This window comes from Dipodomys merriami, unplaced genomic scaffold (genome assembly GCF_024711535.1).
Source record: "Dipodomys merriami isolate MVZ:Mamm:240054 unplaced genomic scaffold, mDipMer1.0.p SCAF_6, whole genome shotgun sequence".
NCBI classification, from domain to species: Eukaryota; Metazoa; Chordata; class Mammalia; order Rodentia; family Heteromyidae; genus Dipodomys; species Dipodomys merriami.
Window position 1 is genome coordinate 7,587,423 of NW_027206179.1, and position 25,547 is coordinate 7,612,969.

General features: G+C 38.2%; 1 protein-coding gene across 1 annotated transcript; it reads left to right on the forward strand.

Moving 5' to 3' along the window:
- Positions 1 to 359: 359 nt before the first annotated feature.
- On the forward strand, positions 360 to 23,608 carry LOC138813738 (vomeronasal type-2 receptor 116-like). Its single transcript, XM_070002117.1, is given in 7 exon segments — positions 360 to 658; positions 8,635 to 8,781; positions 16,673 to 16,961; positions 17,963 to 18,769; positions 20,602 to 20,814; positions 21,638 to 21,761; positions 22,686 to 23,608. Coding segments are annotated over 7 exon segments (2,802 nt in total).
- The last annotated feature ends 1,939 nt before the right edge of the window (positions 23,609 to 25,547 follow it).

Sequence of the window (25,547 nt, forward strand, 5' to 3'; positions counted from 1 at the left end):
CCAGGTCAGGGGATGGCATCTGCAGAACTGAAGGGTCTCACTCTGCAGCTGGGGAGTTAGAGCGGTGGGAGGACCAGGTGGAGCTTGGTTCAGCAGGCTGCTCTGGGCTGCAGTGACCATGCTGGGCTGCAGCGGTGGTGGTGGGAGGCAGTGGGCAGCCTTGGGGGTGGCTGCCTGTGGCTTTGAGCTGTATCAGTGGTGGTACCTGCAGCAGTAGCAGGTGCCACCAGTGGCTGTGGGAACCCAGGTCTGCACCTGGTGGTGGCAGGGAGGGAGCAGGTCCCAGCAGAGCGCTCAGTTGGCAGGGTTGTTGGTCCAAGGAGTGAGGGATTGGCTGCAGCTGTGGTTTCCTGGGGGCCATGCGCAGAAGTGGTGGGGGTTCACAGGGATCCTGCCAGTGCTGCAGGCATTGGATGACTTTGGGAGCTTACCCAGTGGTGCTGATTTCTGGCAGTTGTAATGGAAGTGATTGTTGGATTCTCTCCTTCCCAGTAGCTGCCCTGGAGGGGGCAGCGGGTTGGAGTGGAGGCCGTTCCCCAGATTCCTACCTGGGTCTGGTGTTGAGCACTCTCTTCAGTTTTTGGGTGCTTCTCTGCTTAAAATATCCAGAAAATCCCAGCATGGCCACGGATCTGCATGGTACAGCTGCTCCACGGGGGTACCATTCACTGTTTCTTTTTTAGCCTTGTTTGCTTGCTAGGATATTCCTCTTGTAGTAGGAAAAGTCTTTAGATATTGAGTTTGATTAGAGTGGGTCTCTTGAGGTAAAGTATGTGCTGTAACCCTAGATCTTTGTTTGGTCAGAGACACTTAGTGGGACTACCTGTGAGAGCGTTGCCATCTTCTCTCATAAGCTCGTATAGTTCATTTTCAACATAGTGTCTTGTGAGGTTTCCCATTTGCTCCAACCTTTCTGTGCATCCCCTCCACTCTCCAAATCAGTACAAAAGTACAGAAATAAAAAAAACAGCAACAAAAGGTAAAAAACAAAAAAAAACTTGCAAAAAGAGAAATAAAAATCTCTTGTTTCCATTTCTTGGAGTTCATTGTGATAAACATCATTTTATATGATCATATGTATACAGCTATTGAGCCCATGTGATCCTCTTCTATGAATATCCTCCTTTGGTCACATTATGTGAATGTTTAGTCCTGTTTATCATGTCCAATTGTAATTTTTTTCTTTTACTATCCATTGGATTTACTTGTAGATTTATAGGCACATTCTGTTATTACAAATGAGGGAAACCATGCAGCTTTTGTTACTTTGGGTCTGGCTTACTTCACTTAGAATTTTTCCAAGTCTTTTCATTTTCTTATGAATGTGGAAATGTCATTCTTTCTGACAGAAGTATAGAATGCATTGTGTATATATACCACATTTTCTTGATCCATTTATCCACAAGGAGCATCTGGGTTGGTTCCATATCTTAGCTATTGTAAACAATGCTGTAATGAACATAGTTGTGCTGGTAGCTTTAGTGTGGTTTGGTTTGTGGTTAACTGGATAAATGCCTAGGAATGGGAGTGCCAGGTCATAGGGAAGCCCTATATTCAGTCTTTTGAGGAACCTTGATACTGCTTGCTATAGTGATAGACAAACTTACATTTCCACCAACAGTATAATAGTGTTCCCTGCTGGCCACATCCCCACCAGCATCTGTTACTGTTATTTTCCTTGATAATGGCCATTCTAACTGTGATAAGTTGTTTTGATTTGCATCTTTTATGATGAGAAATATTGAACATCTCTTTATGTTGGCCATTCTTACTTTGTCTTCTGAGAAGTCTCTCTTTTAAGTCTTTAGTCCATTTATTAATTGGGTTGTTGCTTTGTTGAGGATTTGTTTTGGGGGAGCTATATAGTTTAGATATGAGGTCCTTGTATGATGCATAGCTAGTAAAGATCTTATCCCATTCTATGGGCTGTATCTTGCTGTCTCTATTCTTTGCCATGCAGAAATTCTTCAGTTTGATGCAATCCCATTTATTCAGTCTGTCTTTTATTTGTTGTGGTTCTGATTATTTACTTAGGGAGTTTTGACACATCCCAAGGAGCCTTAGTGCTTCCCCTTTTCCTTTCCTGCAGTATTTTCAAGGTATCTGATCCTATATTGAGGTCTTTGATCCACTTGGCTTCTGATATAAAAGGACCTAGCCTCAATTTTCTGCACATGTGTAGACAATGCTGTCAGCATCATTTGTTGAAGTGGCTTTCTTCCATCCTGTGTTTTTGTCTCCCTTATAAATATTAGGTGACTATAGGTCTGTGGATTCATTTCTGGGTCTTCTATTTCATTGATCCTCAGGCCTATTTTTGTGCTAGTACCAAGCTGTTTTTTTTTTTTTATTACTACAGCTTTGAAGTTTGGTATTGATATTCCTCCAGCATTGTTTTTTCCTGCTAGGGATTATTTTTATTTGGGGTTTTCTATTATTCCATATGAATTTTTGGATTGCTTCCTCTATATCATTGAAGAATGTTGTTGGGCTTTTGTTGGGTATTGCACTGAATTTGTACATAGCTTTGGGATAATGTGGGTCATAACTTCACAGTATGACTTTAAAGAGGTATTTGGTGCTAGGATCATTCCAGGTGCCTTCTTTTCATACAAACACACAGACATATCTGGATTCACAAATTTTATCAGGGCACTAACTCCTCTTAATACTCGAAGACATTTATTTTGCTAGGTTGTGGTTTCTCTCTTTTAATTGCTCCCATTCTGAGTCTGAATGTGCAATGTGGGAGAACTGTCCACATAATGCCTTCTTAGAATGGTTTTTCTGGAAACACTTTTGACATGACCAGTCTGAAGAGAGTTACAATATATTCAGTGCTATGTATTCTGAGGCCCAGACCCTCCATGAAATGCTTCTCCTTCAAAGAGAAGTGTCTCTATTGTGAATTGGGAAAGGAATGGTACTTTACTCTGAACAGGTAATGCCTGCTTTGTTGCACTGCACACACTCATAAGCAGAATGATTTTCTAAAGAGGTTTCATAAAGGATGAAACTAAGTACTTTTAGATCCTTATCCAAAAGCCCAAGGGAAACTGTATTTGCTTACATGTCTGGGAGCTAACTCTCTAGGTTTGTGTTTATGTATTCTTAAAGAAAAATGTGGCAGTGATAAGGAAATGTGTTTCATTATCGAATGATTAATGTTGCAAAGACCTCACCATACTTATAGCTATTTTCAATTTAATAAATCCAGCTTTGCTATGAATTTCTTAAGATAGCAATAAAAGTATTTCTTGACATAACCTTACCTGTAATGAACTAGAAAATGAAATAAATATTTACTTCAAGGCCTATGATTTGTCGAGGAACAGCAATGTCAGAAATTGCCACCATAAAGAAGACCTTTGTTTCTGCCAGTCCTATCACAGATTTTTCCCATTGTTTTAAGTGGATTGGGAAATGCAAGACAGAATAATCAATTGAAAATGTTTTTCAATTTATCCTTCCTTAATTACCCTTTATTACAATATAAATTTTAATTTTTAAAATATGCATAAATAACATTTCCTTGTTTAGTATCAATTAAAGTTTTTAGGCTATGTTAATAGCCTAAAATACTTATCTCCAACAATTCAAACAACTTATATTTTATAAAGAAAATATTGTTTTATATGGGACAAGTTTATGGGATTCTAGTCCACAGACTCATATGACCATCATATGTTGTCATATAATGGCTGTTCTATTTTCTTCTATTCATCATTTCCTCTTCTGTTTCCTATTGCTAATACAATTGATTAAAAAATTATGGGTTTCTATTATTTCTGTTTTTGTAGAAAATATAACAATGTTTTAGTCAAAAAACACAGTTGCCAATGAGAAGTACAAAATGTCATGTCAAAACCAGCTTTACAATGTCGGTGTGGGGGGGGAGGGGGGTATAATTGGGTGGGGGGAGGGGGGAGGCTGGGAAGGGAGGTGAAGGGTAAACAAAGGAGGAGGCTGCAATGCTTGGTAAGAAATGTATGCATTATCCTGCCCATGTAATTGTAGCCCCTCTGTACAGTATGTTCTCAAATAAAATAAAATAATATTAAAAAAAAACAAAAAAAACACAGTTGCCTTTTGAGGTGGTACTATTTAGCACATCAAAACGTATTCTTATATTTCTAACTTGCTCAATATGTTAATCACAATATAGCTAAAACATTTGTTTCTAATGTATTTTTTTTTGTCGGTTGTGGGGCTTGAACTCTGGGTTTGGGTGCTACCCCTGCGCTCTTCAGCTCAAGGCAAGTGCTCTACCGCCTGAGCCACAGCACCATTTCTGGTTTTCTAGTGGTTTATTGGAGATAAGAGTCTCACAGACTTTCCTGCCTGGGATGACTTGGAACAGTGGTCCTCAGATCTCAGCCTCCTCAGAAGCTAGGATTATAGGCGTGAGCCATCAGCGCCTGGCTCTGTACTTAGTTTATATATTCCTTCTTGAGTTCAGGAATTTCATTAATAGGATTGAATACTTACTACTGATTAAAAAACCGAATCCTCATTTTTGTGATGTACTTTATGAGACAACTGATATTTTATTTTAGTTCCTTGTATAATTCTTTTTGCCAGTCCTGGGGCTTGAACTTTGGGCTTGGGTATTGTCCCTGAGCTTTTGTGCCCAAATCAAGTGCTCTACACCTTGAGCCAAAGCTCTGTTTCTGGCTTTTTAAAAGTGGTTAACTGGAGATAATAGTATTACAGACTTTCTTGCCCAGATTGGCTTTACACTGTGATTTTCAAATTTCAGCAACCTGAGTAGCTAGGATTACAGGTATGAGCCACTACCCCCTACCCCAGCTCTTGCATAATATTTTAATGACCCACTCAATAGTATTCCCTTTTACTTTGTGTGTGTGTGTGTGTGTGTGTGTGTGTTGGTCAGTCGTGGGGCTAGAACTCTAGGCCTGAGTGCAGTCCCTCAGCTCTTCAGCTCAAGGCTAGCATTCTACCACTTGAGCCACAGTGCCACTTCCAACCTTTTCTGTTTATGTGATGCTAAGGAATCGAACCCAGGGCTTCATGCATGGGAGGCAAGCACTCTACCACTGAGCCACCTTCCCAGTCTCCTTTCTACTTTCTTTGTAGTTTTAAGTGAACTTACAAAATATTTATCCTATTACGTATAGGGGTAAAGAGAAGGATGTTCTAAAGGGGGCAGGGAAATGGTCAATGGCAATGATAGAAGTTTATTGATAAATGGACAAGAAATAAAAATATCACCCATTTTCACAAATATACACTAATAAAATCTAAGATAATATAAAAATGAAAATTTAAAATCAATTAATGTAGAGTTGGAAAGTAAAAATATCTCTTTGCTTTGTCCCAAATCTATTACGGTACAAAAATCTTATGAATAACTCCCTGAATATACCAACATGACCTAATGAGTGCAATAAATTCTTCCTTACTTAGAACTTAAACTTTCTCATTCATCTCTATTTTTCTGCATCTATCATGCCATTTACTCTCTTTCATCACTAAATTGAACGTTTAATTAACTTTCTCTTACCAAACTTGCTCTAAGGAAGAAAAAGTAAAAGCTTTCCTTCCTTTTCAGGTAATTCAATAGAGCTTGGAATATTTGGTATAGATATAAGAAATATCAATGATTTGGGGACATACTTTCTTAGCTTACTAAATTATACACATTATGTAGCTCAATCTCTTGAAATTGTTTAGAATCCCTGTAAGACTCAGACCAAGAGGAGAAACTTGTCTCTTTGCTGGAAAGAGATTCAATTTCAGGAGACACATATCTCCTCATGAGAAATTCCACTGTCAATATTTCCTTCTCCACCTACTTCTCTGCTCACTCACAAATATGGCATGCAATAAGTAGGCTGAAGTTAGCAAGGAGAAGGAATCCCCAGCATCCAGCCTTGACCACTGTACAAGACATATCCATGTGAATCACTGAAAGTTTTGTTAGTGGTTCCCCAAATATAAATCAGATGCACATGCAGAGTGTAGTACAAAACAGAGGCATCCTCATGTATCCTGAGGTCACAATACAGGTTCTGGCTTAGGTTCTTAAGGTCTGGACTCAAAGGTACATTTTTAATGCCAAGGAAACATACTGCTACATGTCAACTATCATTAAGGTCCATTTATATTATTCAATATGTCTCATGTCCCAAATCTTCACATTACTGAACACAAGTCACATACAGACACTTGTCACAAGAAAGACAAGCTATTCTCAGTATTTTCTGATGTCATGATATTCTTGCCTTTCTGAGGTATTCCCATTCTTGTTTTTTTACCCACACATTTTTCTTAACTCTTGCTAGAAGTTTGTAGCTTTACAGACTCCCTCACCATTTTCAGAGGCCTGGACTCAGACATTGTGGTTCCTTTGGACAGGATTCGCACATGGTCATTCCTCAGTCTTGACCATGAAACTACCACTTCCCCTGCATCTTTATAAGGATATTTGCCACTTGAATTCCATGGGATATATTTTTTAGCATTGGGTTGAGCATTTTGAAGAATCCAGCAACTCCCACAAGTGAAGTCTAGTTCTAGAACACCTTGTAAAATGCTAACCTGGCTAGGTGCTGGTGCTCACGCCTGTAATCCTAGCTACTCAGGAAGCTGAGATCTGAGGATCGCAGTTCAAAGCCAGCCCAGTCAGACTCTTATCTCCAATAAAACCCTAGAAAATCAGAGTGGTGCTGTGGCTCACAGAGACTCTATATGACCACACTTGCAGCTATCTTCTCCTGGAAACTGTGGTCAGGTGTCCCAGGATGCCCTAAGTTGTGAATGATATTTGTTTTCATAGCCCTCAGACATTCAAGAGGTAAAACTTAAGATAAGGCACTAGAGAACAGATAACAAAAACAAGGAAACATTTTGTATAGGCAGCAACTTTCTGATTAAAACTTCAAATAGCTCAGTAAATAAGAGCAAGAATTGACAAATGGGATTACCTCAAACTAAAAACTTTTGGCACAATAAAGAGTCACTAGACTGAATAGATGGCCTAAGAATTGCCAAATAAACATGTGGCAAGTGATTTATAACCAGATTATGGAGGAAGCCCAGAAAAATAAACTTTAAAGAATCAATAAGCCAATTAAGAAATTGACAAGCTTAAAGACACTTCTCAAAAACACAAGTATAAATAGCTAATAAAAAACACAATGCTCAACATCTTTGGCATACAGGAAATGCAAAGCAAAATGACACTGAATTTTATCTCACTGCAGTGACAATGTCTATTATCAAGAACACAACAAATGCTGGTAAGAATGTAGGTAATGGGAACACTTACACACTATTCGTGGGATGTAATTTCATGCAACCACTATGAATATCAGTATGTAGTTTCTTCAAGAAACTATAAATAGATTTAAGATATGAACCAGTTCCACTACCTTGTAAAATTGAGGCCCATTACATGCATACATGGATATCTAAATAAACTCTCTGTCCAGCTAACATGTTAAGAACTTAAAAAATAAGTGATGAAATATTATATAATGTAATGAGTATACAAGCATAAAAGACCAGTGGCAACCTTATTAGATTTTTCCTCTTGCATTTTTAAAGTACATCTATTGTTGAGTCCTTCATTTTTTATTGTGAATAAATTTTTTTTTGTGAATTCAGAGCATAATCATGGGTAAGTATACTATAATGTGCATCCAACACTACAGCCTTGAACGGAGTATGTTCAATGACCTGAAGTATCTCTGTTCTCCAAGGCCACTGAAGTCTATGCATGGAACTCAGGTCTAATATATTTGCCCAGGTAGAAAAGAGAGTTGGTTTTGATATTAATTTAGGTTTGTGATAGAAAAAATTTCCTCTTTCACTATATATTCTCAGATAAGTACATTACAAAAATGTCCTGATATGTGTTAAAATTATGTTAGAGGCTGAAAGTTGAGAATGCAAGTGTGTAACTCAATTTTGGCATCGACTTATTGACATGTAATAGCTTGTTTCAGCATGACCATTGCTTCTTTAGGCAATAGTAGGTGGGTCCATCTGTGGAGGCCTCTGTACATGGAATTCCTATTGAAACCTGCCTGGCTCAACCAGCAATGTTCTGTGGCTGTTATGGCAATTGGGTTTGTGAACTGACCCTCTGGGTGGGATGCCGTAATAACTTTGGTAGACATCTTACTGGCATGGACTTTTTTCTGACCATTTCACCATGCACCTGACATGGCATCCTCTGATGCAATCCAGCTGCAGCATTCCAAATGGCTTTCATGCAAATACTTCTTGACACAGATGGTGGCTCAAACATAACAAAGATAACCATCCTGGGACCTATGATTTTGGATGAAATCATAGCAAGCTGAGCTGAAGAATCTGCAAACATGTTTTCCAACTCAGGTTTTTCTCCTGGATGTGAGGCCTCAGATGCAAAGCCCCAGGGAAAGCTTTTACACATTCCTCCTGTGGAATCACAAGAGGCTTCCACGAAAAGTAGGCTACATTGTAGATCTCTGTCAATAAAAAGACACATATGTACATATACAAAGATATACACATTTTTACCTGACATTGGTGGCCTCATTTCCAGCCAGCACTTCAGTTTGGCAGATGCTTAGGGATGTTCCTCTTGACTTTCACACTCCTTATCCACTTTCCCCTCCTTGTCAGGTCCTTGGCTGGCACTAGCTGCTTTTCCAGAATGAAACAGAGAGCACATATGGATGGAGATGTGATGATTGCTGGGTTTTTCCCTCTCTATTCTTTGGGAATAGAGCACAGTAAAAGCGATGCTTCCAACCATGAAGAATATAAACCGTAAGTAAATCATCATTTTATTTCCATTACTATTTTGTTCTCAAGATGGGCAATGGTTGAGGGAAGTCTGAGTGGCATACATAAATGTTCTCTGCATCCTCTTCCTTGATCTTCCAATGTGTACTGCACTACAAAAAGCTCAGTTTCATTATCTGTCTTGCATGTACTGCTGAGTGACTCTGCCTGCTTACAAGAGAAGCCTCTGGTTTCTTTCCAAGAAATTTGTTTTCCAGGGTTGCAAGCTCTTTACTCCAGCATTCTGGTATCTCCCCCATGCCAGCTTTTATTGTAGATGATAAGTGATGTTATTACAAACAATCTGTGTCAGTGGCACAAGTTCTGGAAAAGGCTGCAGACATACATTCTTTCCTCCCAGGCCACCTTTCCAAGATTGTAAGTTCTTCACTTTACCCCCACGCCCTTATATCTCTTCCATCCCAGCTGTTATTACAGAAGATGAAGTGATGTTATTATAAACACCTGAGTCAATGGCGTAAGTTCTTTAAAAGACTGCAGACACATTTCTTTACCTGCAGGCCAGTGATACAAGAACTTTTCTTTACTAACACATATATTTTGAGGGCATTGGTAAAAATTCTTATTGTATGCTGGTGGTTAATGCCTGTTATCCTAAGTACTCCAAGGGGCTGATATCTGAAGATTGAGGTTTAAAGCCAACCTGGGCAAGAAAATCCGCGTGCCTTTAATCTGCAATTCACTAGCCAAAGCTGGAAGCAGATCTATGGGTCAAGTGGCAGAGCACTAGTCCTGAGCAAAAAAGCTCAAGGACAGTGTCTAGGATATGAATTCAACCCCTAGGACTGGTACATGCAGATGCACCCACACAGTTTTACTGTAGACAAGTCGTTACCATTTCAAACTAAGCCCTGTGTCATTATTTCATGTTGGATGTGATCTGCAACCCAGCTGTTACCAGGAAAGTCACTGTTATCAAAGATCCTTTATGGGAGGATTTTATCTGTCCATGATAAGTTCTGCTTTACATGTATATACTTGGCTTTTGTTCTGTAGCAGAAGGTCTCACTAATAAATTGCTACACACAAAAAAATAGAAAAGGAAAATGACTATACAGAACTTCAAGAAATTCTAGCAGTCTATTTGATAACTACTACAAGAGCAAATGTCATTTACACTACTTTTCAAGTGCTGGTATAACAAGTATAGCCTGAGGTAGCTGCACACACTTGGGAGCATAGAAGGCAGGGACAGGAATTACTCTCATTCCTGTTATAGAAGATATATATGTTATATGTCACTGGTATGTTTGCTTATTTTTCTTTTGCGCTTGTCCTGGGAATTCAGACCTGGGCACTGTCCCAGAGCTTTGTTGTTCAAGGCTAGTGTTCTACCATTTGAGCCACAGCTCCATTTCTGGCACTTTTTGGTGGTTAAATGGAGATAAGAGTCTCACAACCATCACTGACCAAGCTTGATTCAAAACATGATCCTCAGATCTCAGCCTCTTGAGTAGCTAAGACTACAGGCAGGAGCCACCAGTGCCTGGCTTCCCTTATTCCCCACTATTTAGCCATGTTTGGCTGATTTTCCTTCTTTTTATTTCTCAGAATATATTTGAGCACTTTTGTTATGTGCTAATATTGACAAATTTAGTATCATGGTTTCAGCTAATGGGTGTTTCTTAGCTACAGGTATGAAGAGAAGTTTGGTCTGGTTAGTAGTTTTAGGCATGGCATTGACTACAAATAGCAATATTTATCAACGAAGTATTTTGTAGGTAAATGAGCCACTGCACCTAGACATCGGTAAGTGATTTGACTCAACTCCATACCTACTGATGCAATGACAAGGTTTTTCAATTTTTCTTTTTTTTGGTCCAGTCGTGGGGCCTGAACTCTGGGCCTGGGTGCTGTCCCTCAGCTCTTCAGCTCAAGGCTAGCTCTCTACCACTTGAGCAACAACATCACTTCTGGCTTTTTTTTGCTTATGTGGTGCTGAGGAATCGAACCCAGGGCCTCAGGCATGCAAGGCAAGTGCTCTACCACTGAGCCACCTTCCCAGCCCTGTTCCATATCTTTTGTCCTCTCCCATATCTCCAGTTTCTTCTGTTCATTTTCAGCTTCCTGAGGTAGATTACAGGCATAAGCCACTAGGGCTTTGCTTGCTTTGCACTTTTGGTTGGCTTCCCCGCTCCCCCCCCCCCCCGCCTCCTCCCCAGGGTTGATGCTCTACCACTTGAGCCACACTTCCACTCCTGGCTTTTTGTTGGTTAAATGGAGATAAAGGTATCATGGTTTTCTGCCCCAGCTGTGTTCTCAGGATTCTTAGATCTTAGTCTCTTGATCAGCTAGGATTACAGGCATGAGTCACCAACACAGGTAGTTTTAATTTCTTGAAGAATCTCCAATCATTTTATATACCATCATATTGGTTGATGAGAAACTCATTGTAGCTTTGATTTGGATTGTCCTGATGTTCAAATGGTGTAAAGTTTTTTTCCAAAGTGAATTTCTATTTGCATGTTTTAATTTTAAAGCTTTGTCTTGTGTCTGTTCTTTAATTGGATTTTTCTACTGTTATTTAAAATTTAGAATTGTTTTATACTATGTTATTAATCTTCTGTGAAATGGGTAGGAAGATTTTTCAACCATTCACTTAGCTGTCAAACTGTTTCTCTCATTGTGTTAAAGCTTGCCAATCTGCTGTAACCACAGCTACTTTACCTTTCCAGTGCTGGGGGGTGAAATTTAGGGCCTGGTGAATGAGACAAATGATGGTACAGCTTAGCCAAATCCAGAGCTTAATTCTTGCTATTATTTTATGAGTTCTGTTACCTGTGTATTTATGTTTCTCCTCATTTCCTCTACTACTTGCAAAATTCCAGTCTCTTATTAAGAACTGAACAGTTTGAGTTTTTTTAAAATACAGAAAGGTAGGGTCTAGTTTCAGTGACACATGAATACCTAGTTTCACAGTGCCACCTTTTACTGTGATGTGTTTAGCCCATGTATTATTTGGCAACTTCTCCAAGAATCAGATATCTGTAGTTTGTAATTGTTTCTTGGTCTTATATGCCATTGGTTTATCTTTTTTTTTTTAACCCACAGTACTTTTTTTTCTGCTACAATGGCTCTGAGGTATTAAAAAAATACAAATCAATGATACTTCCAGTACTGTTGGTGTGTCTAAAGATAGCTCTGGCTAATTGAGGATTTTCTTGTAAAATTTAGTCATGCATCTTCTATTTCTGTGAAAGAAGTGATAGGAATTTTGATGGAGACTGCACTGAATCTGTAGACACTTTTCAGTAATATGGTTATTTTTACCATACTGAATCTGTTCAACCAGAATAATGACAGATATGTGTTGATATATGTAATTTTGTTGATTTTTCCTTTTTCATGATTTTTACTTTAGTCTTAACACTTTTTGTAGAACCTCCTCTTTGCCTTATTATTGCTATTATACTTTTATTGTCTATTGCTTTTTCTTCTACTTATTTCATTCCTTTGACTACTTTTGGGTTTGTTTTTCTAGTTTCTTGAGATGCAGTGTAGGTTAATTCAATATCTGTATTCTTTTTATTGTGAAAATACCATACAGAGGAGTTACAATTACATGGGCAAGGTAATGAGTACATTTCTTATCAAGCATTGTTGCCTCCTCCTTTATTTCCCCTTACCATCCCTTCCAATCTCCCACCCCCTTCCTTCCCACCCCCTCGCTCCCTGCCCCCAAGACCAAAGCTGTAAAGTTCGTTTTTCAACATAACGTCTTGTACATCTCATTGTTGCAATTGATCCACCTGTACCTCTATTAAATGATTCGTTTTTCCTCTTCCCATATTAATTTTTCCTCTTCACATATTAATCATTTAAATTGAATACTTTTAGTTATTATTTAATTATGGTTAAAACAATTCACTTATTTTGTTATTGGCATATTTTCCTTGTTAATATTTAGCCTTACTACAGTGTGATCTACATGTGTGCTCAGTATACTTTCAAAATATTTTAAATTGGGCTGGTTTTGTATCTGCTGGAAAGAATTGAGTGTGTTTATGAGAGATGTTTTATTCACAAGTTGGGTGAAATGTTCTGGCCTTACCTAATCAAGAGTGAAATTAAACTCTGGTATGTTCCTGTTCCATAAAATCTTCAGCTATTATTGTATTGAGGACTATCTCAGAGTCTGTTAATATTGTTAAGTGCATGGATAATATGTAAATTATACATTTAGAACTTCTATGCCATCTATTGATTTGATCCCTTCATCATTACATTACAAACTTGCCACTTTTTTGTTGCTTTGATTAAAGTCTATTTGATGTGATGTGTTATAGATACTCCTGTTTTCTTTTGCATGGAGTCACTTATTCCACTCTTTTCTTACAGTCATTGGGGGGTCATTAATAGTGAAGTGAGTTTCTTGGAAACAAATGATTCATTCAGCTGTTCTAGCTATTATTGGTAGAAGTTCTTGCATTTCTATTCCCAGTCATTGTTGACAGATCATCTTTCACAATTGTCATTATGTAACTTTTCTTCAGGTTTTTGAAGCTTCTTCCACTTTTCTCTTTTAGTAACTTCAGTGGTTACTGAATTCAATAGGTGTGTGTTTTGATTTCGGGGTTATGAGTTTTCACTTATCTCTTATAGATATGGTGGTAATTAGGGGGTGCTTAAAATAGATGACAGAAAGCCATTTTGGAATGATGACAATTAACCCTGATGATGAGGATGAAAGAAAAAGAGAAAATACACATATGCACAATAGTGGGCTGTGATCACAGCTCATAGGTTAATGTATAGATATAACAAAATATTTTCATTTAAATTTTTAATGAAACCATTTCAATATCTAGCCAGTCTTGGAGCTTGAACTCCAGGCCTCAGCACTATCCTTGTGCTTCTTCTGCTCAAGGCTAGCACTCTACCATTTGAGCCACAGTGCCACTTCTGGCTTTTTTTTGTTGTTGTTGTTGTCAGCGGCTTGAACTCTGGGCCTGGGCACTGTCTTTCAGCTCTTCAGCTCAAGATGAGCACTCTACCACTTGAGCCACAGAGCCAAATCTGGTTTTCTGGTGGTTAACTGGAGATAAGAGTCTCATGGACTTTTCTGCCTGGGATGGCTTTGAACTGTGATCATCAGATCTCAGCCTCCTGAGTAGCTAGGATTACAGGCATGAGCCACCAGTGCCCTACTTAAATTAAAAAAATTGTACTTTTTATTATAAAAATACTGTACAGAAGGGTTACAGTTATATGAGCATGGTAATGAGCATATTTCCTATCGAGCAAAAAAACTTTTTTTTTTTGTTGGTTGTGGGGCTTCAATGCTGTCCTTGAGCTCTTCAGCTCAAGGCAAGCACTCTACCATTTGAGCCCCAGCACTACTTCTGGCTTTTTCTGAATTAAACCCAGGGCTTCATATATGCTAGGCTAACCCTTCATTTAATATTTTAAGATCACATACTAAAGACACAAGTAAAAACTAAATTTTATCCTTCCCATCATTTGTAATATTTGATATCAAATTTTCCCTTGTTCTTTAGAATACTTTATAATGACTTTTCCCTCTTTATATGAATTAAATGTACTATTTTGTTAGCACATTACAAAAGGCAGACCATTCTGAGCTCACATGTAGACATGCTTACCAGTAAGTTTTATACATTCTTGTAGATTTTTCTTCTTTGTTAATGGCTCTGTTATTTGGACTAAAAATTTTACTTTAGTATTGCTTGTAGAACAGATTTGATGGAGATATATTCTCTTAACTGCATTTACCTGGGAATGTCTGTCTGTCTGTCTGTCTGTGTGTCTGTCTGTCTACCTACCTACCTATCCAGAATTTTCTACATATATTTCACCTGTGAGAGCTTGATCCTAAGACAGTTTGCTGTATATGTCATGGCCAAAAAATCGATTAATCTTTCAACTTCAGATGCCTTACACTTCTGTGTCTATGTTAGGAATTTAAAATTATCATTACTTATTAAAACAAGCATTTTAACTTTTTGGCATTCTTAAATATTTACTGAATCCACAAAACACTAATATATCCTTTTTTTTGAAAATATATTGTCATAAATCGACAGAATTTTGTCAATTTATGACAGAAATTTTTTTAAATAAATTTTTTATTGTGAAAACACCATACAGAGTGGTTACAATTACATGAGCAAGGTAATGACTACATTTATCAAGTATTGTTGCCTCCTCCTTTGTTTTCCCCCTACCATCCCTCCTTGCCCTCCCATCTACATGATTACAATCCCCCACACCAAAAGTTGTAAAGTTCATTTTTCAACATAGCATCTTGTACATCTCATTGTTGCAATGGGCCCACCTGCATCCCTATTTAAACAATTTGTTTTTTCTCTTCCCCTCCCCAAATTATGTCAACATCAAATACAGTGAAAATGGGTTGTACCGTGGGGGAGGGACATACAAAGCAACAAAGAATCACCTTATAAATACATTAGAAATAATAGCAAGAAAATACCACTTGTGTCCTTATCTTGGGGTTTATTTTACCTAACACAGCATCTTATCTGACCTTTTCTGCCTGTCTCAGACATATACTAGTTATTACAAATAAGGGAAACCATGGGACCTATGTTTCTTTAGGCCTGGCTTAATTCACTTAACATAATTTTCCCCAAGTCTTCCTATTTCCTAACAAATGGGGAAATGACAGAACTTATTTTTTGCACATCTTTATTCTTGCTTCAGTTTGCTCTTCCACATGATATATTCAATTAGATTGTATTCACACTCACTATTTTCTTCTCTTCAGAAGATATCACTTACGCTTCCATTGTGAAAATCATATTTGCATGCAGAATACGTTGAACAAGTTCATCCTCTCATTTGTATTTCTATCTTGTTTACATTATTTCCTTTTTAAGATAATGTATATAGATTTCATTAATTTCTTTATTTTTTATTGTAAAGATACTGTACAGAGGGGTTACAATTAAATGAGTAAGGTAATGAGTACATTTCCTATTGAGCATTGTTACCCCCTCCTTTGTTTTTCCCTTCCCTCTCCACTTCCCCAAATCCTCCCACCACCCCTGCCCCGAAGTTGTAAAGTTCGTTTTCAACAGTGTCTTGTATGATGTGCGCATGCACACAGACATATACTCTTGCAAACATACAGGACATGATAGAAAGAAAAGTACTTTGATCCACTTTACTCTTCTGCATTTTTTCAATTTTGGTATCTCAATCTCAATATATTGGGAAAGAGGGTAGTGGCCACTGCGGTTTACCATGGTGTCCTTCGAACTTGGATTTCAATGTTTAAAATTTTCTTTTCAGCCACCTTGTTGGAAGTTCCTCTCTCCATAATGAGTTCCTTGGAATTGGATGCATTCCCTTTGTTAAATAAATAATAATAAAATTTCCTTACCTGATATTCGAACTCTTGTTCTGGTTGATATTGCAAGCAGAGCTGTTTAATATGTTGGGTCTGTGAACAAATCTTACTACAGAATCTCCCTTAAATGACACTTTGCTTCTGAAAGTTGCTATTAAATGGAACTCTTGTTAGCCTGACTTGCCATATAACCTCATTTTTCACACAGGTGGAGCTACTTACCCAAAGATGAATGCAATAGAATAAGCTTATTCCAAGTTTAATGGACAACAGCTTTTTGCTGTGGTGCATGTAGTAGCAGTGAATAAGAAAGCTTTCTCACAGCTTAAATACATTTCCGAATCTCATTCATGACAAGTTCCTTTATATCTTTACCTAATCCTATATACAAGCATAAGACACTATACTTGCATTACATCCTAATTGGGAATATTTTAACATTTATTGGCAGAAAGCCAAGCATTTAATCCATCAAAGTAGTACATTTTGAAATGCTCCTCCTAAATTTCTATGTTCATTATGCAGGTTTATCTTCAAGAACTATCAGTTTGTTTTGGCCTTGGCTTTTGCTGTTGAGCAGATCAACCAAAACTCTGATCTTTTACATAACTTGACTTTGGGAATTGATATCTATGATGTTCAATTTGGAGCTTGGGCAGTATTTAAGAATCCCTTTATTTGGCTCTTTGGGGAGGACAAGATTCCAAACTACTCCTGCATGAGAAACAGCAAGTCTATAGCAGTACTTACAGGACCATCAGGAATAACATCTGCCCAGATTTGGACACTGCTGGAACTCTACAGGTTTCCACAGGTGAGGGTAGGAGGAGTAGAGGGATCTAAAAATGTCTAATTTCAGGTGTTAAGAGAATGATAGGCAAAGACTGGATTTACAAATGTATCAAATTTTGTGTTATCAAAGAGTAAGTATTCAAAAGATAGTGGGATATCTGTATTTTCATTGTTTGGAACAGGGGATAAAAAAGTAAGAGCAGACAAAAGGAAAATTTGGAGTTTTAGGCCTCATCAAATTTTCTTTTAAAAATCAGGAAATGGAGAATGACTTTAAAGTGTGAAGAAATGTTGAGCTGATGTTGGTGGCTTACACCTATAATCCAGGTACTCATGAAACTTTTATCTCCAATTAATCAGCAGAAAGCAGGAAGTGAATGTGTGGTTCATATGGTAGAGCAACAGCCTGGAAGGGAAAAGCCAAGGAAGTATACTGGTGCACACAGACACATATATACACATATGGTATTATGTTGAATGAAATAAGGTTCAGAAAGAGAATGTATCCTCTCATATGTGAAAGTTAGATCTAAAATATGAACATGAAATATGAAATAAATATGGAACACATGCATAGCCATTTGCAAATATATATGATCAATCTGACTAATGTTGGGTATATATATAGGGGTGGTATTCCATGGTTTAACCTCTCTAACCAACTAACAGTATAATAAAATGAATATAAGAAAGCTGACCCATAACTTGTCTGAGGTGGTTAGGTGCTCAGGGGTTGTGAAGGGGGAAGAGGATTAGTGGATGGGTGGGCTAATACAACATACTATTCAATATTCACATATGTAAAAATGGAATTAGGGAAGTCAGGGAATGGTGTGGGGTTGATATGGATGGAGTTTAATGACAAATAAATAGATATTTTGTACAGCTATTTAAAATGTATTTTTCTAAAACAAAAACCTAACTTCCACCTACTTCAAGTGGTTGCTTAATATATATATCAAGGCTAAGATTGTGATGGACAGCAATATTATTCATGAAGAATCCAATTTTCTTTCCATTTAGCTTAACTTCGGGCCTTTTGATCATGCCCTGAGTGACCATAACAAGTTCCCTGCTCTCTATCAGATGGCCCCAAAGGACACATCAATAGCTACTGCCATGGTCTTCTTACTGCTTCACTTCAGCTGGAACTGGGTGGGACTATTGACATCAGACGATGACAATGGTTTGTGGATTCTTCCTGAACTGAAAGAAGAGATGGCCAAGAACACAGTTTGTGTAGCTTTTGAGCTAGTGATGACGAACCATTCCCTGTCCCATGTGTTCAAACTTGTAAAAGTTTATAACAAGATTAATAAATCTTTATCAAATGTCCTCATCATATATGGTGATAATGAATCCCTACTAGATTTAATGTCATGTTTTGAGCAATTTTTAATAACAGGCAAAGTTTGTATCATGAACTCACAGTGGCATTTAACCATGAAAAGGAAATATTTCATGCAAGGATCTTTCCATGTACCTCTCATTTTTTCACACTACCATGCAGAAAGTAGTGGATTCACAGATTTTATAAGGGCAGTTAACCCTTCCAAATACCCAGAAGACTTTTACCTTGCTAGGTTGTGGTTTCTCTCTTTCAATTGTTCAGTTTCTGACTCTGACTGTGTGACATAGGAGAACTGTCCACATGATGCCTCCTTGGAATGGTTGCCTGGACACACTTTTGACATGGCTATGTCTGAAGAGAGTTACAATATCTACAATGCTGTGTATGTTGTAGCCCAGGCCCTCCATGAGATGCTTCTTCATCAAACAGAAGTGACATTAATGGGAGATGGGAAAGGGATGGTACCTTCCCTAGCACAGGTAATGCTTCCATGTTGGATTTCACATACCATGGGCAAAGTTATTTTCTAATAGTGTTTTTCACAGGATGAAATTAAATATCTTTTTTTTAAATTCAAGAGAGATTATGTTAGTTTAAAAGTCTGTGAGGGCTGGGTGCTGGTGGTTCATGCCTGTAATCCTAGCTACTGGGAGGCTGAGATCTGAGGATTAAAGTTCAAAGCCAGCTTAAGTAGGAAACTCTGTGAGTCTCTTATCTCCAATTAACCACCTGAAAACCAGAAGTGGTGCTGTGGCTCAAATGGTAGAGCACTTGCCTTGAGCTGAAGAGCTCAGGAACAGTGCCCAGGCCCAGAGTTCAAGTCCCATGACCCACTCCCCCAGAAAAATGTCTAAGGTACTGTAGACCTGTGTTCATGTTCTTTCAAAGAAAAACAGGCTTAAGATAAAAATATAATTAAAAAGAAAGAAAAACAAGTCAGTGAAAAGGAGGAAATGTTTCATGTTTCCACCAACCAATTCTTTGTGACCTAGGTCCTCTATTGAGTTTCTTGATGGACCTGACCCTTTGATTTCCTGGCAATGGTCAATTTTCCTTGTGGCTTAGTTGATTTGTCAAATCAGTATGAGTATGCAGAAAAAATTTCTGCCTTACAGACTTGGGGTCTTTGTGTTTCTCATCCAAGACTAATTTATTGGGAGAGTGATCTGCTTTTGTGTAACACAGGAAGGAGGTGGCTGATTTCTGTGGGTTGGAGTCACTGCAAGTGAGCCTGATTGGGGGTGGGGTTGTGGCATGTCTGAAATCAATGACTTTCCCAGAGAGGCTAGCTCCTGAGGCATTCTTTTGGCCCAGGCTAGAGCTGCTCAGGGCTTTCATGGCCTATTGAATTTTTAAATTTTTTCTAGTGATATTTAGAGATTTTTGTCTTTTTAATTCCTGCAGCTGGCCAAGCTGCAGTTTTAGCCACTATCAGAACGGAATGTCTTTCGTTGCTGTAGAGGCAGGGCTGCCTCTCACAGTGAAGTAAAGAAAGTTGTCCCTCCCTAGGAGGAGCTTCCTCTTCCTGGGCAGAACAACCTTCCCTGGAGCAGAGATGGCTCTCACTGGTGAGATTCTTTAGCCCTGTTGAAAAATGGTGCTGCAATTGCTGCTTCTCAGCCCTGAGTTATGCTTGCTGCTCTGGCAGGTCTAATTCTGGCCTTTCTCTGCTGTGGGGAAAGGAGTATCTTCCAAAAGCTCTGTGAGAGAGGGAGGTTGTCTTTTGTGGACTACTCAAACATTCTCTCCCCCCCCTTCCGCAATCTGCATCCATCTGTGGCCAGCAGGGTGTGGGTTTCCACTCCTAATCATCCAGCTCATGTTGGAGGTGCACACTGTCTCAGTGCCTTTGTCCTGGCTTTGTCGGACCACTCCTGTGGCCACTGCCACCAGCACAGGTGTGTGCTCAAATCTGTCCTCTTAAACAGACTGCTTGAATTTTGCCTCTCTGCCCAAAATCTCTATACTTTTATGGCTCACTTGGTGGACTTTTTCTGGAATGCTAAACATGTTTCTTAGAGAGAGCCCAGTTAGACCCCAGCTGCACCTCCAATATCTTCTCAGATCTCCCCTCAGATCTCCCACTTTCTGTGGGTTTTCTATTTATCTTGCTGCTATGACCTTTGCCATGCAGAAACTCTTCAGTTTGATATCCAATTTATCCATAAACTTTCTTTTGTTCCACTGGTTTGATGTCTGCTGATCTTGAATTATAAAGTAAGGATTAAAGATAATGAAGGGTTTTGCTTCATTCAGGTTTTCTGCCTTATTTCTTGGATTCAAGTCAACATAAGATATATATGTTTTTTAGCTGCACCCTTTTCTGAAGAACTGTGCTGGAGACAGAGTGCTTGTTGATGATAAAAGAAAATTAGAGCCAGAGTATGATATTGTAAATATTTGGAATTTTCCTGAAGGTCTTGAACTTAAGGTGAAAGTAGGGAAGTATTCTCCATATGCTCCCCATGGTCATCAGCTGTTTTTGTCTGAAGATATGATAGAGTGGGCCATAGGAATGAAAGAGGTGGGTTATATCTAATTGTCATGATTTGAACTACATAGAAGTAATAAAAATAACACCTGGATTGTATGCTTGTGTTCACTAATGGCCCAGCATTATACATTTAATTATTTACAACTCTAAAGAAATGGTCTTATTCATTGACTTTTGGATGGGAAAGACACAAAGGAACTTAACAGATGGTTCATAAATGTTCATTCATTTCTTATCATAAACATAAATGATACATTATAGCAGTTTTTACACTAAGACAAAATATCTGAGGAATCCATTTATAGGATTGAAGGTTTATTTTGTTCATCTCTGTGGCTGTTTCATCAACGCTTAGCTGACATGTTACTTAGGCATCTATGGTGACATGAATCATTGAAGAAGCCAATGTATGAAGAAAGTCCATATCTCATGGAAACTGTAAAACAGAGGGGAAGATAGGATGGTGCTGTTTTACCTTACAGCATACTTCAAAGAGGATTCTTCCTCCTTACTCTTCACCATGTCATAGATGAGCAGGAAACAACATATAATGACATGAATTCAAAGAAGTTCCATAGTGCTGGTTACAATGACTTACTTTTTCCACTGTTAATCTCTAACTTTTAAAAAGCCCCTCACTTCTCAATAGTTCAATAGGCTAGAGACCAGGGCTATAGGACATAAGCCTTTGGTGATCATGTGATGTGGAATCAATAACAGTATTTAATCAACTGACTAGACTTACATGCATAAAAATACTATACTTAATAATCCATTTTTTAAAAACAATGGAATTTTTGGAATATTAGGTAAAAGGCTAAAAAGTTTCTGACACATATTTGATTTTCCTCAGATTCCTCACTCTGTGTGCAGTGAGAGTTGTGGTCCTGGATTCAGGAAATCCCCTCAGGAGGGAATGGCTGCCTGTTGTTTTGATTGCATCCCCTGCTCAGAGAATGAGATTGCCAATGGGACAGGTAAGGTCATGACTTAGAGAGAAATTCATACTCTCTCCTAGTGGCCTCCAATCCTTGCAAGTCAATGCAAAAGTTATATATTAGGGTTTCAGGGTCAAAGTCTCCCATCCTTCAATTTGTAATTTGTGATAAAGGATACTGCTCCTTTTTTAAACACAAATCATGGGTTCTGAATTACATATAGAATTAATTTTTATTCTAGTCTGTTGTATGCATGGTTATTTAACTACTCAGTAATGTAAATTTAACATCTATCATCTTGTGTAGCTTTTTTAAGAACAAGGTCTCCTTCTTCTTCAAAATTACCTTCACATTCCAAAATCTCCCATAGATCCTGCACATCTATTTCTTAGTGCCCAGAACTGTTCCTCCAACAGAGCCAGTGCTCTGGATTGGGTTTGGTGAAAGAGGCAGGCACAAGTGGTATGCATAGCATGACTTTAGAGCTTTAAAGTGTAATTTCTCTGTTCTCCACTGCTTTGCACGTGAGTAGGTAACACAAATAGAATAACTGCAAAGAAGGGACACCGGGGTCCTATTTATAGTGCACAGAGACATCCAGGGAAGTGCAAGCTTTATTATCCACAATTCTGAGTGGGGGCTTGGAGTTGAGCACACAAGGCTGAAAATTATTAGGGCAGCATGAAGAGGTACAGAAAGTTGTTATTAGATTAGAAATGGCAAGGAATAATATGTGTGATAGTCACTGTGAGTAAAAATGTTTCAAACTGAAAAAAATAGAATGTAGGAATGACTGTGGGACCATGAATACATAATAATAATATGGAACATGTTTGGTAATACTTGGTAATTAGTTGTGTGATACTAATTACTGATATGTTAGAATTATCTCTATGTAGGGATTTCCCAATTTACTTTGAAGTACTGAAAAGGGACTAATGGTTTATTTGATTTCCTTGCCAGATATGGAGCAATGTGTGAAGTGTCCAGATCATCAGTATGCCAACACCGAGAGAAACCAATGTCTCCTAAGAGCTGCAAGTTTCCTGGCTTATAGAGAACCCTTGGGGATGGCCTTGGCCTGTGTAGCTCTTTGTTTATCTACACTCACAGCAGTTGTTTTTGGGGTCTTTGTAAAATATCAGAACACCCCCATTGTCAAGGCCAATAATCAGGCTCTCAGCTACATCCTGCTCATCTCCCTCATCTTCTGTTTCCTCTGCTCCTTGCTCTTTATTGGCTGACCCAACATAGTAACTTGCATTCTGCAGCAGACTACATTTGGAGTTGCATTCACTGTAGCAGTTTCCACTGTCTTGGCCAAAACTGTAACTGTGGTTCTGGCCTTCAAGGTCACTTCTCCAGAGAGAAGGATGAGGTGGCTGCTGGTATCAGGAGCTCCTAACTTCATTATTCCAATCTGTACTCTGATCCAGGTGACTCTGTGTGCACTCTGACTGGGGACTTCTCCTCCATTCCTTGACACAGATACACAATCTGAATGTGGCCATGTCATCATTCTGTGTAACAAGGGATCCCTCATTGCTTTCTACTGTGTCTTGGGATATCTGGTTTTCTTGGCCCTGGCCAGCTTCATGGTGGCTTTTCTGGCCAGGAATCTGCCTGATGCCTTTAATGAAGCCAAGTTCCTGACCTTCAGCATGTTGGTGTTCTGCAGTGTCTGGCTCACTTTTCTACCTGTCTACCACAGTGCCAAGGGGAAGGTCATGGTGGCTGTGGAGGTTTTATCCATCCTGACCTCCAGTGCAGGGCTCCTGGGTTGCATTTTTGCTCCCAAGTGCTACATCATCTTGTTAAGGCCAGAGAGAAATTTTCTGCATGGCTTCAGGGACAAAACATATATTGGGAGAAATAAGCCCTCTTAAGATGAAACATATATTTGCTTAAGTGTCTTGGCCAAAACTTGGCCAAGAAGAAGGTTTAGATTAAATCTAAATTCTTTTCCCCATTAGATTTAACTTACATTGTGGGAATCACCTCAGTGAATAAGTAACTCTTAATCATTTCTCTTATAATGGTGCAGTCTCTAGTTGTAGCAAAAGCCATGTGAATTTGAATTTTATTCTGTATGTTCCTCTATACGTAATCCCATCATCTCTGGTAGCATATTTTCACTGTTAATCTGTTTTCTAATTTTGCTTTCCTAATCATCTAACATTTTTTGGTGCCAGTCATAGGGCTTTAACTTAAAGCCTGGGTTCTATCCCTTAGTTTTTTGCTCAAGGCTAGCTTTGATCACTTGAGCCACAGCTCCACTTTTCTCTGGTTTTTAGCTGGAAATAAGATTCTCATGGACTTTCCAGTCCAGGCTGTCTTCAAACTGTGATCTCTAGATCGTGGCTTCCTGAGTAGCTAGAATTATGGGTATTTTCTAAATTTTAAAGCACATGAAGTTCTGGCCTGCATATCACTATGTTGCTTAATCATAAAATGCATTTCATTAATATTTTCCTCTCAACCAAGTTCCATGTTTATATTACATATAAAAATGTGTATACATTATATACATGTTTATATGTATACATAAATTGTTCCTGGTATGTTATCAATTAATTTTATAGCTGGTATTACGTGAAAATGTTACAGTTCCAATATTTTAATTTTATAAGTAATGCACTGGGTTCTATACTATATTCATAGAAACACATGACTAAGACATATGGTCATATAATGACAGTCCTTCTTGCTCTCTTCTATTGTTCATTATACTTTTCTTATGACATTTGTACTTCAAATAGATGAGTGATTATATACCAATCATGGACTCCTGTTTCTTTAATTTTAAATTGGAAATACAACAATGTTTTTTCTAAAAAAACACATTGTTCTTATGTCCCTTTAAAAAGGCATACTAGTTAGAAAATATTTCTAAAGCCTTAGTGCTTCTATAAAAAGATTGTCAAAATATTTCAGTTTCTATTTAATATTTTATCTTTCTTCTTGATTTCAGTAATTTCACCAGTAGGGTTCTATTATTATGGGAGAGTAAAACAGTGACTTACCCATTCAGTGGCAATCAATTAACGTTCATCATTAACACGAGTCCCCCAATATCTACTATTTGCAGAAGTCACAGTGCATGTTGGCCATGCTGGTATGTTGGAAGAAGAGCAGGTTATCAAGTCTAAGTAAGAAAAAAGAGCCAAGAGATGGTCCTGAATACATCCTGTTCACGTTGTGTAAATGTTTTAGTCAATTTGAGAGGTAAAATTTTGATATTGATATTAGTGATAAAAGGCACAAAAAACCCAAGAGAACATTTAAAGGCTTACTGCTCACTTAAGTTAGGGGTCAGGAGATGAGGACACTCAGTCTGATAGCAAATACCCTTGGAAATATATATTAAATATACACATACAATATTTTATGTATGTATGGTGAGTATTCACTGATGGGGCAAAGGTGTGGGTGGTATGAGTATCCTCACAGCTCTATAGGATGATGTGTCCTCAGACTCATGATCACTTTATCTTCATGTGAGGCTCTGTTACCATCATGGTAAAATAAGTCACATACTTTTACTTTATAATTTGTCCTAGAAGGATACAGAGAGTCATATTCTCAGGCACACAATAAAAAGAAACAGAAATAAAGACCAACTCTTTTAGATGCAGAGAATTAAGACCAAATGGAATACATAATATTCATTAGGTGATAAATAGAAGAATCAGCTGAGTGCTGGTGGCTCACACCTGTAATCCTACCTACTCAAGAGGCTTGAGATCTGAGGATCACAGTTCAAAGCCAGCCAGAGCAGGAAAGTCCAAGACACTTTTTTTATTTTTATTTTTTTATCATTGCTTC